This window comes from Ptychodera flava, chromosome 17 (genome assembly GCF_041260155.1).
Source record: "Ptychodera flava strain L36383 chromosome 17, AS_Pfla_20210202, whole genome shotgun sequence".
Taxonomy (NCBI): Eukaryota; Metazoa; Hemichordata; class Enteropneusta; family Ptychoderidae; genus Ptychodera; species Ptychodera flava.
Window position 1 is genome coordinate 13,794,139 of NC_091944.1, and position 20,279 is coordinate 13,814,417.

General features: G+C 37.4%; 1 protein-coding gene across 18 annotated transcripts in view; it reads right to left on the reverse strand.

Annotated features, from left to right (window-relative positions):
* Window positions 1-20,279, reverse strand: part of LOC139115554 (protein scribble homolog) — a 106,912-nt gene that overhangs the window by 53,719 nt on the left and 32,914 nt on the right. For all 18 annotated transcript variants that reach the window (XM_070677785.1, XM_070677773.1, XM_070677787.1 and 15 more), the window contains exon 3: window positions 4,177-4,255. In XM_070677785.1, the coding sequence (XP_070533886.1) occupies window positions 4,177-4,255 (79 nt within the window). The remainder of the gene's footprint in view (window positions 1-4,176; window positions 4,256-20,279) is intronic.

Consider the following 20,279-nt stretch of genomic DNA (forward strand, 5'->3'; position numbering starts at 1 on the left):
CACACGAGTTGGGGATATTTTGTCTCACACGAGCCGCAGGCGAGTGTGAGACAAAATATCCCCAACGAGTGTGAGAAATCTGATCCCAGGTCCTTGGTGTGTGAGATTCTTTTTCTCACATGACCACAAAATGCGTTAAATTCATATTGGACACGTACAATATTATCAAAAATCGTGACAACTCTGTCGTCTGCCGCTGTACTTTGACCCGCTTACTTTGTAGTTCTAGTCCGTGTGTTACTCGTCGTGCCATTGGATAACATTTTGCGCGTGGAACAAAAGAGACTGCATCATCCAATCAGAGGTCGTGTAATATTTACTGCAGAGTGTGGGACGGTTTCTGAGAGTGTGGGATCGATTTATCCACACTCTTGATCCCGCACTCCCAGCAGCCAGGAATGTGAGAAACGATAATCCCATGTGTTTGTATTTTAATGCTGATTGGATAACATCAATTCAGATTGGCCTTTGGTTCATTTTATAGACAGCAATACCAACTTTATTGCTATTCACCCTTTGATTCAGATTCCGAAATTTCAACTCAACTGACATTCCCAGATTTCCAATTTCCAAAAATTATGACATCCTGTCTTCAAATGGATTAGACTGTCTCAATAAAACTGATCAATCGTGTAAAATTGCTTTGGATGCTTGTTGACCTTGAACTTGTAGTCAAGGTAAAGCTAACATTGTGAGCTCCCCTTACTGCAATTAGCTGCTATCAGGTAAAGACAGCGATTTGACAAGATCATTAATTTTCACTATTTATCGAAATGTAATTTATTGATCAAAGCTTGTATTAAACTTTTTAGTACATGTAATTCCTTCAGTAGAGAATAAAAGTGTGATAACTATAGTTTCATGGTAGATTGTCTTAATATCATATACGTATGTATATATATATATATATATATATATATATATATATATATATATATATATATATATATATATATATATATATACCAATATGTATACCAATATGTATACCAATATGTATATATATATATATATATATACTCACACACTGACACAGAAAGAATGTACAATATATAAACATATTATAAAGGAGCTAATGATCATGATTTCATCATTATATGCATGATATGGTTCAGAAAAATTCATTTAATCATGGTGCAATCATGAGTAAAAGCTTAATAGCTGATCAAAACTACAGCAATTTGGTTAATAGTTGACAGGGTTCGTTGACGCCTCAAGGATATCACAGAGAATACATGCATACCAATGCACTTTACATCATTTGATGTTTTCCAGGAAGAGACATTTATCAAGCCATAAAAGGCGACGACATCAGAATATCTGTATCCATGGTAACATGAGGATATCACCACACTGGCAAATATTTTATGGGTTAGGACGATCCTATCATCATTTTGAAAATTTTACTTTCAATTTCACTTCAGGGATTTGGCACAAATGCTGTTTTCACAATGTCCAAGAAGAGTAATATGTTTTGCACAATAAATTTCACAATATCACTTTGCAGTCATCCTGAAGCTGAATTTGGTTTTAATATAATCATTATTTTTAACAGATACACATATACATCTTCACTTGGAAAATAACAATATGTAAATGAACATATAAATCATTTAAATTAAAACTTAAAAAAACAACAAATAGATAATTCATCCAAAAAAATGAAAAGCAAGAACTGACATTTTTCTCAGAAAACAGAACACAACTGACAAAATTCTCTACTTTAGGAAAATATTTACACAAATGAAGTGTAGAATTTTTGGCAAACAAAATTACCCGCCGGGCACATCTGCCCATGCTGTGAAATGTATTGACAATGCATCTCATAGCCGATGATACAAGATGCATGAATCATAAACTAGTTTACGTCCTATGTGAATTCCAATGAAATACGTGTCTGTGCAATGCTGTCAGGTACAAGCATCTCGTTGTTTTGTGTAAATTTTGTTTTCCCTGCTAGCGATGCAGACACACAGAGTCACCATACAAAACAAATTCACGCAGGCATTCTAGATCACTGTCGATACAATATCTTCAGGTACATGTTTCATTGTGAAGAAAACATAATTTTTGCGCGACCAAGTACTTTTCTCATAAACTGTCTCTGTACGCAGAACAAAGTTACCTCACAGCCTTGGGTAAATACCATTCCCTGGACGATTTACGGCTCATTTTAGAATCCCTACTCTGAGAAATAGGCAATGACTCCAACAACAAAAGACGGCCCCAGGGTGTGACATTTAGAGTTCCTGCCAAATGATCATTACGACAGAGACTTTGCTTGCCTCCCTGTGAGCTGATTTCAAAACATTTCACTGATTACCATGAATTAGCATTGGTGAAAATCCAACTCAGTGTTAATGGTCCTCTACTGATTGAGGAGTTTTGCTTGCAGATCAAAAGTTTACGGTCGGCGAAAGTGATTTCGCAAACATTTTCTGAGTGCTTTAAGCCAAACCACCATACGTTTAATGCCATTACAGCCCGTCTCTACAAGTAAAATATTACCATAAAAAATATCCCGTTGAATGTTCCACCCTGTCAGAGAAATGATAGCTTGCTTGATCATGCTGAGAACCAATTAAAGGGATTGTTACAACTGTCACTACAGGTCAGCCAATGAGATTAGTTTTTACAGAAAACAGGAAAGTTTGTGCATGAAGCTCCAGCAAGTTCTTCAATCGAAATGTTCAAATACATACATGCAGTATTTTCCAAAGATCCAAAATCTCAAATTTGATGAGCAGTTCATAGCGGACATCAATATTTTCAATATAGCAGATTTCTACTGGCAAAACATAAAAGATTACTGAAGCTCAAGAAGGTTATACTGGAATTTCCTAACTGAAAAGCCTAACAAGATGACAGGATGTATGATTTAGCAAGTTTCATGAATAAGCAGAACTTGTTGCCACAAAAATACAAACATTTACATTAAAGTATTTAAGAAATCACTGTCTAAAACTCTTGCTGTGGTTAAAAGTCATTTTCACCCACAATGCATTGCAATATCCTGTAGTTTGCCCCCAGCAGAAGATAACAAGCTATTCAAGGTACACGCAGTGAGAATTGGGATATGAATGATTGCATAATACCATGAAAAACTGCTTTGGTCAAAAAGTCTTTTAGCCTTCGGACTTATCACTCACAATACCAGGGTCAATTAGAAATTATGCAAATATTTTCAGAGAGCCAAACAGTCTTTTTCTTTGAAGCATCCTCTCTCCAGAATAAGCTTTGCTCACGGGATGGGCAATTTTGACTCTATCCCTTATTCATCTGGTAACCTGAGCCAGTGAGAATTAATGTGTATTCTGGTACATTGGAACATGAAGACATTTTGGCTTATCGATGTCATTACAGATGTGGAGAATGACCTTCATCAGCTCCTCACAGCTGGCAAAGCGGGCGATGCAACAGTGTAACATGCATTTTTCCCACCAGGGCAAATACACACGGTTGCATCTCCTCGAGTCTAACACGACAAGCGTAATATTCGAAAAAAGTGCAGTGACATTTAAAATAACAAGATGACAGCTGTACCTCCATGCAACAGTACATTACTCTTTGTGACGCGTGACATAAATGAGAGCATATCAAGCGGACTAGGGTCCACAGCAGCCAACTGTTTCATATGAATCAGCTTGCCATAAAATGGTCCTAGGGACCAGCTACTGCTGCAACAGCATTTGCATTATCTTCTGCTATAGAAAGCGAGCGCATATTCATCTGTTTACAATGTTCAGAATTACAAAGTGTTACCTTGCCGACGCAACACATTGTGTAGAATATGAAAAGTTACGAATGATATATGAATTTCCAGTGTGGACCAAAAGTTCAGTATATGTTAATCATCTTTCTCCCACGTGGTATTTATTGCTATGGTTTGTCTATGGAACCTGGTAGAAAGAGGATTAACAAGTTGAACCCAACATTTTTCAATATGATTGTGGAAGTAGACAAAGAAACTATTTTACAGGCAAGAATACAAATAATGCCAAATACATCAACAGAACAGATAGTGAAGCTTAAATACACTTGTAGGATGAAGTATTATATTTGATCGTGACCACCATGTCACCTGCTGGTCCAATGGATTTTCCTTGACACTGTCCCTGGGGCCTCAAAATGCCAAATGGTTTTGGCAAATCCGAGTAACAAACATACTGTACTTACTTGGATATGGGATTCCCACTGAAATCGCACATCTGGAGTTTCTTACAAAACTTAATATTTTCTGGAATTTCCAAAATATCTGAAATAATAAGGTGAAATCAGAAAAAGTGTTCATTAATCATATGATCAATAAAGACTGAATGGAGTCTGGCGCTTTGTGAAATTACAGTGGTGAATCCAAAACTTCACGTTAACAAATTAAGACATGAACTGTGGAGTATGAGGGACATTTGGATGACAAGTCACCTTTCAAGGCTGACTGAGCACATGGATTTGGCTCACACAAATCAGAGGTACAGCTCCAATAACTGTCCCATCATAATCATCATCACCAACCTTTATTGACATAGTTACCATACACAAATTTCAACTGAAAAATCTACTGCCACTCAGTACAATTATAGAGGTTACTTGTAAGTTACGATGCTATTATTGCTGTGTCATCGATAACACCGAACACAGCCTTGGAAGTTCTTCCTGGATGTAATTACCATTTGGCACAGCGGGAGTACCCTTACGGGTGCCCACTAACGAACCTCAATCACACCACATCAGGCAACACATAGACCATACACTGATGTATCACCAGTAGCAGTTATGCTAAAGACAAAGACGTCATATGACTGGCAGTTGAATGTCACATGCAAAAAAAGTTTCACTTGTTTCATTATATTGACAAGTTACGTTTACAGTTAGACTACTACGAGGAAAAGTTCTCTAGAAATAAACCAACGGCTTGAAATCAGGTTCCCAGATTGGCACAACCTCTGCAAGGAACAAATAATCCCTAGCTGATGATGTCACTCTTCCCTTTTGTTTCTTGGACAATTTTAGATTATTGTACCAATCAATTGAAAGCTTTAAATTGCAAAATTTGGATTACGAACATGAAATTATGTTGGTTTGAGTTCAAAAGGATGGATCATTGACTGACTTCAGATTGCCTAGAGAACATCTCCATAGTTTCGGTATGACAGCCTGCAAACTTACATCCAGCACCATGCTCTATTTTCTGTCGTATCATAAACCTATTTACTTGACTGTGAAAGGACTCAAGCCTAGAAAAATTATATCTCTGGCCTCCCCTTGATGTCTATCACTAAATTTGTCCTTGTAGTAATTGGCTATGAATGCCATGGGAGTTATTTCTTTCTCATATATTATACGGTGTGCCCAATTATGGCACCGGCACAGTCTCCTGGCTACTAATCACAATTACACTACAGTACTGCCAGCTTGTAGGTGCACCTGAATAAGCCTCACAGGGACGCAAATTACGTAATGAAGTACGTACAACCTTTATAAAACTATGACATTTGCAGGAAACAATGAGCAAAGTTGGTTGGGGACATATCCTTTGATTTTGGAGTACTTGGCCATTTGACAGTATGCAGCATTGCTTTGATGTGCATTTGGTACAGCACGACTGTCTGAGCTGACAAAAGTTTGAGGAGAGAACTTCAAGTTCACTCACACTGTAATTTCACCAGTCTGCATGTGTGCACTGCTAAAGCGCAGCTGAAATGAAGATAAGCCTAAGAACCATAGCTGCAATAACAGAGTGTGTACCATGACATGAACTCAAGAAAGGTTATGAGATTACTGTGCAATCTTTCTCCTGGTAGGTCGTGACCTTACAAAGTAGGTCATGACCTCACATGAGATATTACAGGCAATTTAGCGACTTTGAGGATAAGGTCTTTCCTTATTAACTTAAAATATATGCGCGATAAGAATATGGATAGGAGACAAAAACAGGGACAAAGTACTGGAGAGTGAAATCTCCAATTCTCTGAAAAGGGGATAACTTCACGTTTTTTCTTTAAAGCTCTCATCAAAACTAATGGCATAGCATTAAGGTTGTCCTTTAAGCAGACGGCATGTTTCATTTCCTTTCATAAATTGATAACTAAGGCTCGTTTTACCGACCAATACCTGAATACTACAGAATTTACAGGAACTGCATGTTGCTATAACAATCTAATGCCCTCCAACTCCGAAATATTCCGACTAAGTTTATGTTCTCAGCACTCGTTCTAATTTCAGAATTGGGTTTGACAGGTGTGCGTCTTGTTCAAACTTTTTTTTCAAACTGGCGATGATAAAATACACAAACCAGGTCAGGCGAGAACTGCAAATCGTGATCACTGTGAAACATGAGAACAGACTATATTATTCTGAATGGGAAATAATTGTACGTCAGAACTTCTAGGTCATCCATGAGAACAGTAAGTCTGCCCAGGTTTCTCTGCTCACAAACAAAGTTTGCTAGTGCATGAAATGCTCGCTGACAGGTCACAGTACAGCAGACCATTTTAACTAGGCCAGAAAAATGTCCAGAATTGCACCACGAACAATGATTGCCTTCTCTTTACGAGAGACACAGAAAATCTTTTAAGAGACAAGAGCATTAAAAGATATCACGAAGCATGCATTTGAAACAAGTAGATGGTCTCCTCTCATTCAAAACTGTTTGAACAGGAAACCGGGGAGGGATATGATTGTAAATTTATTTCAGAGAAAGAATGTTGCTCTACAAAATCCAAATAGACGTATAAAGTTATCAAGCAAACATAGATACAGGCATGTATTGTTCCATACCTGTACATACATACATACATACATACATACATACATACATACATACATACATACATACATACATACATACATACATACACACTTAAATTCAGGTTTTTTTGACAAGTATAGTGTTCGTGTTGCATGCGAATAAAATGCAATGTCGATATATTAGGTTATTCCCATAATACACTATTCCTGTGAAACCTTTCTTTAAATGTAAACCTTGGTTTCCACACTCATCCCTGAGGGCAATATCAGCATTGAAGTTAACATAAAGTTGATATTGCCCTTGGGCTCTCAACATGTGCAGTAGATAATTTATAGGTAATAATTGTTTTTAGATTTTGAATTAAAGTGTGGACACAAGATGTGGTTGATTCTTTAGTCTGTACTAAACATCTCCCTGCATATTCCTTTTTGAAGATGGATATTTGGTAGGATCCAAATCCAAAGCTATGCAGATTGCAATATTCAAATGAAGAATTGGGTCTCATTTCTCACAACATTTACCAACCCATTTCATTCCCACCGAACAGTCAGTGATTTAAAATGGCAACTTCTAATCTTGATATTTTAAGAAAAGAGGGCATATAATAAATGTTTGGTCCTTAAAATGTAAAAGTAGACCCATCTTATATACAAGTATGCCTTGTATGGCTTACGGTAAAAACCTCATTTTCAGACCTCAAATACTGAGCTCTGGTTCCATCAAAGGGCTTGAGAGACCATTCATGAAATTGTAATCCAGGATGAAACCAAGTGTTGACAACAGCCAACTTGCTACAACAAATTAAATTAATTTCATCTGAGATGAAAGGGGGCCGATTGGGATGCAACGACTTCAGGTCAGTCTTCTGTAAGACTCTCCAGACTGTGGACAGAGATCATGTTATCTCTTCTTGTGCCCAAAAGCTTCATCTTCAGTGTTACAAAATGAAGTTGCTTCTGACAGGCTGTGATGCAAATACGATATGCAGACATCTTTAGCCCAGGCTTTGGTAAATTTCAATGTACATGTATACATTTATTATATCAGTTTCAGAAGAATGCTAAAAATAGGATACTAGCTGACAAAAGCTTGGGCATAAGCATTAAAATGTGTGTAACGGTTGCTATGACAGAATAGGCTTGGCATACACTATGACTAAACATGTAATTCTCAGCAGTAAAGCTTTATTCTTGCATCGAGAACAAAACAGACTTGTAGTGGTTGATTATGTCAAAGAGTTACAGACAGGCTGATGCCGGAGTAGTAGGGAGTCAACATAGAGCAAAGATGATGCCACGGCATTTCCCTAATGGCCATCCTTAGTTCATCCATCTTATTGGAAAGTTAGATACAACGGATGTGCAGCTACGGCTTTTTACTGAGTTTCTTGCCGCAAAATACAAACCAATCACCTCTTGTTCTCCTTTTCCAATTATTTCCAATTTACTGTCTTTGCTTTGTTGTTTTGTTTTGTCTTTTATAAAGCTGGGATGACTTTGCATATTTCGGGTCTACCAGTATATATTCCCAAGTCACTTAAAATTCACGGACTTTAAAAGTCTTTTACAGCAATTTTCTTGATTTATCATTTCACTTATTTTTATTATATCACGACTGATAATCACATCGTTTTTGAAAATAGTGGGTGGATTATCAATTTTTCCAGGATTTTCAAGGACTCAATTTCATTTTCCAAGACTTCCAAGAGGCTTTAAAATTCAAGGACTTTCAATGATTCCCCAGAAACGTAAGAGCCCTGATATACACACACCTATACATAATGTATACCGCTATGTCATATACATAGCCTACTTCATTTCATCTCTTGCTTGTAAGGCATTTTAATAACAGTTGCATACACAACCACCATTACAATATCAGTAAGATTTGTGTTTCCCTCTATTCACTGATGAGTTTTGCACAACATGAAACTACAGACAGCAAGTGACAGGCATCCAGCGATCTGGATTCCTACAGTTAATCACCTTTACTTTGATTTCTCAGATATCAATTCCACAAATTGCTTTGTCGGTTCCACAGTTCTCCTCAAACCGGAGTAATTTTCCTTTGCCAGGATGGAATTACCTGTAATTTTCTTCTAATCCCAAAGTGCATGCAATTTTCACTCTTTTTACTTTGTCAGCAAAGAGGGGGAAAAAATCCCATGATATTATAGAAAACTAGGATTGACAGTGTCTTCTATCATAAGACTTAAATCATATTCTGTGAAAAGATGTAATAATCTTTGATTATGATCTCAGCTCATGTTTCTCAGATATCAACGCATCATTAGCGATATCATCCCGCACTGCTAAACCAAATTTGTACAATACCAGGTATTTCATCACTGTCTTCTTGGCAGAAAGTCAATTTATTGGTTCATAATTGACAATCGATTTTGCTCCAGTCCCTCATAAACGATTACAGCTCTCCTTAGGAATGATAATGATTAAAAGGATACGGAGACAAGCGTCAGTGTGCTGTCAGTGTGCGCAGTCCCTTTGCTGTAACATCACTGGGTGAGACAGATCTGGGGAACAGATTATCAAGCCAGGGTGATTGTTTCAATTTCAGAGATGCCCTTCAATTATCTAAAACTCATCTCCGATTTTCAGACACGGAGGCGATCTCATCTTGAGACACGGAGGCGATCTCATCTTGACCACTCGGGTCTGAAACAGCCATCTGTCTCTTGAAGCTGATTTCAAACATTTTCAACATTGATCAGTGATGTTGTTTTGCTTTGATTGGCTGGACTTACTTTTCTGAATGACCAAAGGGAGTTTTTTGCTTTCCCTGCAATGTTATACACACAATATAACTGATCAATCATCTACTTGAGCACAGAATAGCCTGCTGAACATTTTACTGGGCATTGTTTGGACAAAAACTACCAGTACTTGCTGTAGTTTTCATGTTTTACCTTTCTTCACTCAACAAACATCAGTTTAAGGTAGAATGTGCCTCGGGGACAGATATTCGGACTTTAAAACTTTTTCAATTCTTTTCTGATCTCCCTCTTTAATTTTAAGCTCTTGGTGTTAGAAAACTTTTCACAAGCTTAGTTTTTCAAAAATCGAAAATTTTATTTTTTCTCCATAGAGTTAACACAGGGATGTCAGCCATTTTGAATTTCAAATATTGGTAAATCTTGAGTAATTTGTTCCTATAGTTCCAAAATTTGCACGGTGACCTCCGATTTTTATCCTTGATTTTGAAAGAGAAAGATTGAAATATTCTTGGTAAAAGTTTGAGCAAAAGTTTAAGTCTTTCACTTTCAAGGTGCATACTACCTTAATGATGAAACACCTTATTAATTCACACTGCAACTAAAATTGCTTGAAGTTTGCAAAGATTGTAAAAGTAATACACAGACATATGCAAAAACTCAAATGAACTAAAAACTCTCTTGCCTACTTTGTCTATCTGTAAATATTTCTTTCTAAATCTTACTCCCCCCGTTTCTATAGTATCTACTGATATATTTTTGAAAAAAAAACACTTCACAACTTTTGAACAGACGGCATAATCACATGAAGTGATTATCCAAAGACTGACAGTTCAATCTCTACTCAGGAGAACCTCAGAGAAGACCAGAGTCAGCAGTTTCCATGGCGATATCTAAGGAAACCATTCCATGATTAACAGCAGAAAATATATGAGCAATGACAGGGGGAATAGCAAACACGCAATTGTTTCCAAGGAAACAGCACTCAGAATTATTTGCATACAGACAACGTCTGATACACACGGCACAGTATCATGTTTATATGGCTTTCCGGCATGCTCTGGCAACATTAGATGATAGAGATGGAATGACGATATCTTTCAACAAAAGTTTTGAGTGTCACACAAACCTGATTTTACTCAAGGTAGAATTCGCCTCTGGGACAGATATTCAGACTATCAAATTTTTGCAATATTTTTCTGATCTACCCCTTGTAGGGGCTCATTTTTAAGCTTTTCATGTAAGTATAGTTTTCACAATCTAAGTTTTGTGAAAATCGAGGATTATTTTTCCCGCATAGAGTTAACCCAGGGATGGTGGCCATTTTGAATTTCAGGTAACAATAAATGTTAGGCAATTTGTTTCTCTAGTACCAAAATTTGCATGGTGACCCCTGATTTTTGTTTTTGATTTGGTAGGAGTATGGTTAAATGTTTCCTTGTAGAAACTTTGAGAAAAATTTGAAGTCTTTGAATTTTGAGGCATGTGTCTTTCAGATAGATATTTGGGCAGTCAACAATTTTCCATACTTTTTCCGAATGTACTCTAATCTAACCATCACAACAATGGAGAAAGAAATCATTGATGTCCAAAAGTCATCAGTGGAATCAACAGTGAACTATACCTTTCTGTTGATTGGTTGATTTAGGGGCGGAGTGGGACCATAAACAGCCACTCAATGAAAGGTCACAGTTTGTGATTGACTTCCACAAGTTATATTTGCATACTAGTGACATTGCCTTTCTCAAGGGACAAGGTGTAAAAATCAAACACTAATCTGTACTACATTCTTTATTTTGGCTTTCAAAAAGAATTATAATTTCATTGAGCTTGATTTCACAAACATGAATACGCATCTTTAAACACATTCACATGTGGTGCAAATTGTCTCGCGGACACTCTCTGATGAGAACATATTTAAGAAATATTTGATGTTACTGAATGTATCTATATAGCATCTGAGTATCAAAAATGTATCATTGATTATGAAATGAAGCTATGCATGTCTGTTTGTAGGTAAAACATACTCCAATCCCTGTTTTGTCGGTATGCAGTGTTGGGATGGATGTCCAACACCTGTTGGAAATTTTCTAGTTTCTTTGAAGATCTAAAACCTTTACATGTCACTGCAAGTCTTGCAGCCATGCATTACCGTGGTCACAATACTGATTATTTTGGCTTCGATCTGCAGTAAGAGTACATCAAAGAAACATGCTATATGTAATAATTTGTTCTTGTTCACAAATTAAGTGATGCCGTTCAGGACAAAATTTTCTGTCTCTCATCGAAAACCCACATTGGTGATGAAAATACAGTGTTAACATGACATCTAGTCCCTGGCTGTGGAGGCCAACCATGGAGAGAGAGATGCAGCAGAGAAGAAGCATGAAATTTTATCCTTTGTGATATTAAAGCTGTCAAACGCTAACTACTACATGGGAAAGGCAAACACAAAACATCATCTTCCGAGCATTTTTTCCCCAAGCCTCCCATAATTCATAGACGCCTTTCCTGCGGCAAGATCACACAAATCTAAAAAACTCATTAATCACCGGGACAGACTTCACACTGCAGGCTTCCGTTCACTATTCATGGATGTCACGGGACGTATGCCCATGGAGTTTCTTGCTCCCCAGTATATAATCTGTGGGAATGATCGTCTTTTCTGTCGGCAGATACGTTGAGAGATAGCACAGAACACGGCGCGTTGAAATATGCTTTGCCACACCGATTGAGCGGGTGTTCCCCCAAAGGACAGCACGTGTGCGATAACTGCACTTCCTCACATTTCAGCACTGCTCATCTCATACACGGACCTCAATAAGACAGAGAGTTGCGCCCGACTTGATATGCATTTGATAGCGGTTTTCAAATCTACCGAGAGATGAGCCATTATCTTGATAACAGGACATGATTCCATAATTTGAATAATTAGATCAGATTTAACAGTATTGATAAAAAGCAAATCTGTTACTTTTTTACATGTATAGATATGAAACTGAATTCTCATGACGCACTCAATACACAGATTTCTAAGAGGGTGCACAACTAATTAGCATATGGATATTAATTTTCATATACCACTGTAAAACAATTTTTCAATTTGTTTTCTTTTGTTTGGTTATAGGGCCAGGCACTTGGATTAATTTTAACTAAAAGAGTTGGGATAGCCCGTACCTGTAAAATTTTTCCTTGGAAAATACCGGTTGATTTACTGACATGTACATGATTAACCCTTAAGGTAGTGACTCGGGTTCCTTTGTAAATTTTAGCGATTTGTGATTATTTCATATTCTGAACCCCTGAAATATGATCTTTTTATTAGAGAAAACTGTGAGGTAACATTGTACTGGAAAATGTCTTAAATTTTAGTGAAAATACGGCCTTCTAACCACTGCGCGAGTTATTATTTTCTTTTTGTTTTAACGGTCCGGATTACTGTCAGCGTTATCGTTATACCTTGAGGAGATTATGTAAATTTTTACGCACCATGTTGCGCATGCGCGCACGTCTTCATAAGAGACGCTATCCAACATGGCTGATGACTACCGGCAGTATAAGCAGTGTAGAAAACGCAAACGGGGGCCGAAGAAGCAAAATGGAAAGCTGATGGACGCGATGTTGTGTGTTGGCCGCTACAGCTAACACACAGCATCGTACACAGGGCTAGCGAGAGAGTTGCCGACATCGACGGTTATTTACGAAAAGTGAATAAAAGACTGGCATTTTTGGAAGCGATCGAGCAGCTGAGGTAGGCAGGGATACGACTTGGGCCCAAGAACGCTGAATTTCGACAGTAATTTGGCTTTTTACGTCAAGTCCCAAAATGGATTTGAAGTCACCGACCCTACGTACGGGTCTTTGCAGGGTTGTGGTGAGCGAGGCGATTAGCTGTAGCGGAACACATAGCATCGTACGCCGGGCTATAGATTACACTGCCGTCCAAAGAGAATCTATTTAATCTTCATTGGAAATATGGTTCTATAACAGCAGCCCATATCTTGGACTGTCTTGGACTTAGTTTGTCCATGGATGTACGAAGCATGGTTTGTCCAATTTGTCAATCCGACACTGTTATGTCGGTCTAGAGCATAGCAACGTACGCGAAACGTCGCTTCACGATCGTTGCCTGTCAATTTCTATCTGTGGTCAAGAGAGTGTCGCTGGGTGTCGCGATATGTCGCCGTTTCAATTTTACAATGAGTGAATCTGTCGAGTATCGCCTCAGTCGTTTATTTTAAGTCATGAAGAATCGCTTTACGTGTAACTGAAGTTGATTTTGGTTTCATACCCGAGGCCATAATAGTACATGTCACAGTGGAAAGCGAAATAGCGCACGAAAACCCGGTTATTTTTTATGGTGAGCAAAAGGACTGCAGCAGATCACATGTGAAAACCACAAAAACAAGTGCGACTTTCCCGCATTCCTTGAACTTCTCAACTACAGAATTTTTTAGAGCATCGAGAGTTGGTCGTCTCATCTCCGAAAGCAAGCAAGCAAGCAAGTGACGTCTTGTACTAGAGGCACAAAAATCGGCACTAAAATGAACTGGGCAACCATTTCACGCTTGGTACGTGCATAAATTACGGGCTGTGAGACCGGAAGTCGAGCGCTTGCGAGAGAGCGAGCGCGCGTCGTCGGCAGAACGCAGACCTGTAAACCATTCCGGCTGTATGATTTTTTTAAACTTTTCTCGTCTTGTAACCAGACTCTAACCGTTACCAAACAGTGTACAGTTAATATAATTATAAGCTAGATACGTATTTGACAAACAGATTATGCCCTGAATTATCTCTCTAGTGTTTATCGTGTAAATAGTACCCACCGCTTACGCTGACCAGCCTCACGTTTCTACGCACAATTTTCATCATTTTTAGGCGAACTAATGTTTAGGACTTGTCAGAAATTCTCTAACCTGATGCCCAAAATTTAACCTAGACCCAGATCGAATAATTTTTTTTGAAACGCACAAAAATCCGACTTTTTCGGCGATTTTGTGTGAAAAATGGGACGTTTACACAAATCGTCGATTTTCTCAGTTCCGATTTTTGCTATGTATGCGCACCTTCAAATGAGTGTAAGTCGGCGACGCGTGGGCGGATTTCCCGATTCTTCGCATGCTAACACTTCATGAATAGACCTGAAAAACCGTGTCCTAGATTTCTGATAAACCCCCCTGAAGTGACGATAACTTGACAAACGTGAACAAAAGCCGATAATTTATGCGAAAATCCGACAGTTCACACTTCGAAGGCTCACTGTGCAGAAACAAAAAAGCGAATTTCAAAAATCCAAAACACGGTTTTTCCCCCTGTATATCCAGCTGTCTAGTGCCGTTAACAGATCACTTAGGGGTGCTGCCAATTCTTACTTATACTCTTTTAAGTGAAAAAATTCAAAATCACATGTTTTTGACTTAAACAAACATACCAATGCATGTTTTGACAACTAAACAAAATTTTTACCTTCTTCAATATAGACCTATTAGAAAATGTACCACATGTTGGGTGTGAGACCCTGTTTTCTATGTGAAACTTTTGATTGAAAATATGTGTCAACCAAACTGAGTCACTACCTTAAAGCGCCGCGTTGGTTTATAAACGGACACGGCATTCTCGCTCTCAGCGCCACGTCGGTATATAAACCGACTGTGATTGAGTTCTATGCTTATGCCTAACTTAGCTATGCATTGCCGAACTCAGCCAGAAGAAGGGTATTCCTGATCCTTTGAACCCAGTTTAGTACCATATAAGGACTAAAATAATGACATCATGCAGCCTAACAATCGAAAATTCCAGTAATTTATGCAAACTTTCTTTCAAAGAGGTCAGCGGTTTCATGAATATTTAATCAGGTCTGCAGTTTCACCCATTCGCGGATACGGCCACAGTGCATTGAGCGAAACACGTACGTACGTTTTGAAAGCTTTACCATGCCGTAGACACGGAAGACAACTATATTATGCCAAGCTACTGCCCCCTGGGTGATAGAAATGACAGATTTTACAGTTTTTTTGAGAGTACATGTATTTTACGAAAAAATGATGCGATTTGCTGACCAAATTGATTGCGATAGTGAACTTTGAACGTATCGGCGGCCTAGATGGCGGCACTGTGTGATGCCGAACTCTCGACATGGAACCCGAGGTTAAGCCTTGGGTTTTCGAAGCCCAAAACATGCAAGATTGAGAAATTTGTAAGGATTTGGTTAAATTGAAGTGTATTTTGTCGATTTTCAAGCGTTGGACTGCCAATAAGCTCCTTTAAACTGTTGATATTTGACCTCCGGCCGCCTGGAGCGAGACGGCCATGACAGTCGACCCGGTTTGTAAATGAAATGTAGTTGTTCCGAACTGTTGACATTGCGAGACATTTCCTACGTGTTACGCATTTTTTGAACTGAAATAAACTGGACATGAAACTTTTTTCTCGATTCTTAGTGGTTTCTTTCCATTTCGTGGCGGATTTTTTGGCGTGCTTGTCAAAATACGTGATCAAACTTGGCAAACGGATTGACTAGTATTGTATGGTAGTACGAGTCTGTGACTCGATAAGCCACAGATAGTTACACACGCGTACGTGAATTAAACTAATGTAAGTTGGGTCAAACACCAAAATTAATCGATAAAAAGGTCAGTGAAATGTGTTTTTGTCTTCAACTCTTCATTATAATTATACTGGCGGTTGAAACTATACAGAGTCAGTTGAATATGCCCTATAGTTGTGTGCATGTGTTGCACAATAGTTACCCCTCCATGTACAATATGGAACCTTGTTGTCTCTGTGTATGCAAATTAATTGTTTGTGTTTACAGGCAAACAAATTCACTTCTTCTAACTTTGAGGACAGATTTTAAATAACAACAACAAGAAATCATATGATAGTAAACTGTTGACAAAGTGGATATGTACACTGAATTTTTCTCTGGAAAATCATTTCCACTAGAAGTTATAAAATATATAAACAAGCAAACAAACAAATAAACAAACAAATACAATAGACAAGTAAAAGACAATGCTTAGGCAATGCAATCATGCCGATGCTCCATACACAGTAGCTGTCAATCTACATTTAGTGTACTGCATGTAAAATATTATTTGTATTTTGTAGAGATGCATTTGCACAGGAAGCATTTGTATTATTTTGAAAGACACTAATTGTTTGTTTGTTTTTGTTTATTATTTACGTATGATGTTACATGATGCTGAAATCGTGTACCTGAATTTGTGTCTTTCGATAACACGAAAATTCTATTCAAGTTTGAAGGCCGTTGATGAATTTTATACATTTTTAGAAACTTTTTATCATTTTCAGTGAATTTTGAACAAAAAACGAGCATTTTAGCCCAATTTTACACCTTCAGCGTGTAATTTGAAACTTTTCATTGTCATAGAGAGCTTCTTCATATCCTGAGCTTTGGAAATAATAATGGGTTGTTAGGGTTTCTCTTCACAGAAAATGAACTGCACCTGTCTGAAAAAAGCATAACATGTTGAGAAGTTGGGTTCAAAAAGTCCTTGGCCTGGCAGTTGCATTGCATAGAAAGTCTATGGCACTTTAAGGGTTAAGAACACTTTTAAACTGCACAGAGGTTACATACAGTAAAAGCTGAAAGGGCAACAAGTATTGTATTTCCTTCAAAGACAGCATAATATATATGCTTGCTCTTTATAGGTCTGAAATGCCTATGACAGTATACTTCACTGAAACTTTAGTCATTTACTTCAACAAATATCTTTTTTTTCTCAATTTTGAAAACAATGCATGCTGCGTGACTTGTTCACAATGCTGATGGAAAGAGGTAGCCTCAACACATTTTATTGAGTGATATTCATCCACTGCGATGTACGACAGGTATTAGCTAAAATAGCCTACATGAATTCCACTAAAGGTTACACCAGGGTCAGTAATATTACAAAGCACATGAATTGATTCCCGGGGTATAATATTTTGAAATACGGCATTCAGTTCAACAGCACGCTCGCGCTGATCACGACATCATTTCTGGTCAGATGCGTAGCAGCTTATTGGTTCTATATACTTATTGGTTGGAATGCTTATTATTGCTAAAGCTTTCTACAACACAATGTGCACCTTTGAAATCTGAACATGTATATTCAGTGTAATCTGTGGTTATAATAATAGTCAGTTGAATTAATAATATTTTTACACCTTTTGGAATTACAGTATGGGTGCCTTTTGAAGTTTTTTATCCACTTTTTACATCAGCAAACCATCTTCAAAATAAATGAGAACAATTTTCAGCAAAGTGTAACTGCATTAATTTGAGCTAATAATTACCTACAACACTGCTCTTCAATTCTGTCTACAATGATATCTTAACACTGCTCGTCAATTCTGTCTACAATGATATCTTACAGTACAGGGCCTTTTGTTTATAATAGCATTGAAACAACTTTTTATTGTCTTTGATACTGGAACTAAATTTCACAAATTCGCCAAATTGTATACCCTGACAACATTAATTTGACCAAAGAGTATTTCACTGTAGAATTTACAATATGGAACACACAACCATCATTTTTTAAAACACAGACCCACAGCTGGGAACATTTCCATTCTATATCAATATTTTTACTGTTTTATGACCTGGGCACAACACAGTTAACATAAAACATCCGGGCAACAAAGGTTATTTGAGTTCACACAACTGTGACAAGTATCCCCTGACACATCAATATACCTGAATTTTTTCTCAAAATGATAGGGGGAGGGTAAAGCTTAAGATTGAACACCTTGTATTTGGGGCTGTTTTACGGAAATACTTGCACTGAGGGCGGTTTTACAAAAACACTATTTGCTATATATTGCTGCCAAAGATACCAGCCTTTAGTCAGAATTTCAAGATATTAAACTGTACCCAGACTTGACATCGATACTTCATCACATCAGCGTAGCTGATATATCATTGTTGTACTCAACCATTTGCTGATAGACAAGCCATCTATAGTGCTACTTTCTTCCTAGCACTCATGTCAGATACCTACAAACTGGGTTACTACTCATTTAGTGTTTTTATGGTTGTACATATTATATATATTTGCAGCATGTCTGACTGACAAAACACACAGACCCTGGTAGTAGAATAATATTCAGACAATGTGGATGATTGGTGTGTATTCATAATCACAACATACTAAAATATGCAAAGATAGTGTCCAAGGTTGAATTTTCATGTTTTATTGCTTGTCTTTCTCTCTCTTACTCATAAAAAATATTCCGTAAATTCTTTGCTTGTACATTTTACTTCCTGTTCTCCAATTTTTGCCATATTGATCCAAAGATCAAAAGATCAAAAGAACCATCTGTCCAGTTTCTGCGCTAAACAGAAGGACACAAATGATCAATATTTATGCTCTGTACTCTACCCTTACAGTGTCATCAATGCAAACACATTGGTGCCACTTAACCTTTCATGCCATCTGTTGCATGTGCTTCCCAGAGAAATGAGCAGTCCAAGCCAAGAGCTAAAACAGTGCAGACAAGATCTCCTTCTCAGTGAGCACTGGCTCACGCTATCAGAGTCGCCAACTGTATAAATATCACAACGAACTCCCTTTAAAATGTGTATGCCTAAACTCTCATCATCTGTCAGACACACACTGGATATGAGTTTTGAACCCGCTGTGAAGATGCCATCTTCTGTCCAGAAATAATTAAACAAACAGTTGATGTTGAACAAACAGAGGGCAAACCAAGCAAGTGAGATGAAACAAGCTCTGGAATAAAGAGATATTACCCTAAATACATGTACCACATTTAAATTGGAATTTATTGTTCTGACAAGTTAGTCGATCAAACACGAATTCTGACAAAGTAAAAGGCATATTCTCAGAATTTAAATCAGCACAAGTGGAAAATGGCTCCCATGTGAGATCAAACTCCATGATTTATAGAGTTGGTATTGCCAATCAGACGCTGGAGTACTCCTTATCTATCAAGGCTTTCCCAGAACCCAAGTGATTTTCTGCCGTCAAGAGACCATAGACTCTGACAAGAGTCCAATTCTGAAATCGATGACACGTAGCTTTTACTGCAGCCTCCATTGCATTATGGGAGTTCATCAGCCATTCCAAAAACATTCAGGTTTTCATATGTAATGTCTGCAACAAGTATCAGTCATGGTGCTATCATATCAACCTTCATCTTGATGAAATCATCCAATTTTAAAGATCAATATATCGATAAAGATGACAGCGAATAATCTCAATTTCATGTATTTTCTTAACTTGATTGATTGGTTGATTTTTTGTTGCATGTTTCAATTTTTCTGTTCACTACTTAAATGACAAAGACAATTCAGTCCTGAATAATTTTGTTATTTAATTAAATGCAAGGACAATTCTGGGGTGATAAATAAATGAGGGACAAGTATTGACTTAAAACTTGTATTTCACATTTAGAAAGTGACTTTAGATCAAAATACATGCTTAAAAAAACAAGTCATTGTCAGTGACTGTGTTCTTTGAGAAAACTGAGCATTAAATTATGATAAATGATAAAAATGAATGAAAAGAAAAGAGATATTGATTTTTTTATTGAATAACTGAAAAAAGTACATGTAGATGATGTCTTGACAGGTCAAAAACAGAACACACATGCCTCCAAATTCCAGACATAACTCTCTTACACACGGAATGGACACAGAAAAAATGTATCAATCTGTTGTTGAAGATCAACAAAATTATTCAGGATTTTATCAAATTCCACAGCAACTCAGATGTCACATAAAAGGGCAGAATATTACAATTTGAAGAATCGTCACATTTTACATTTTAAAGT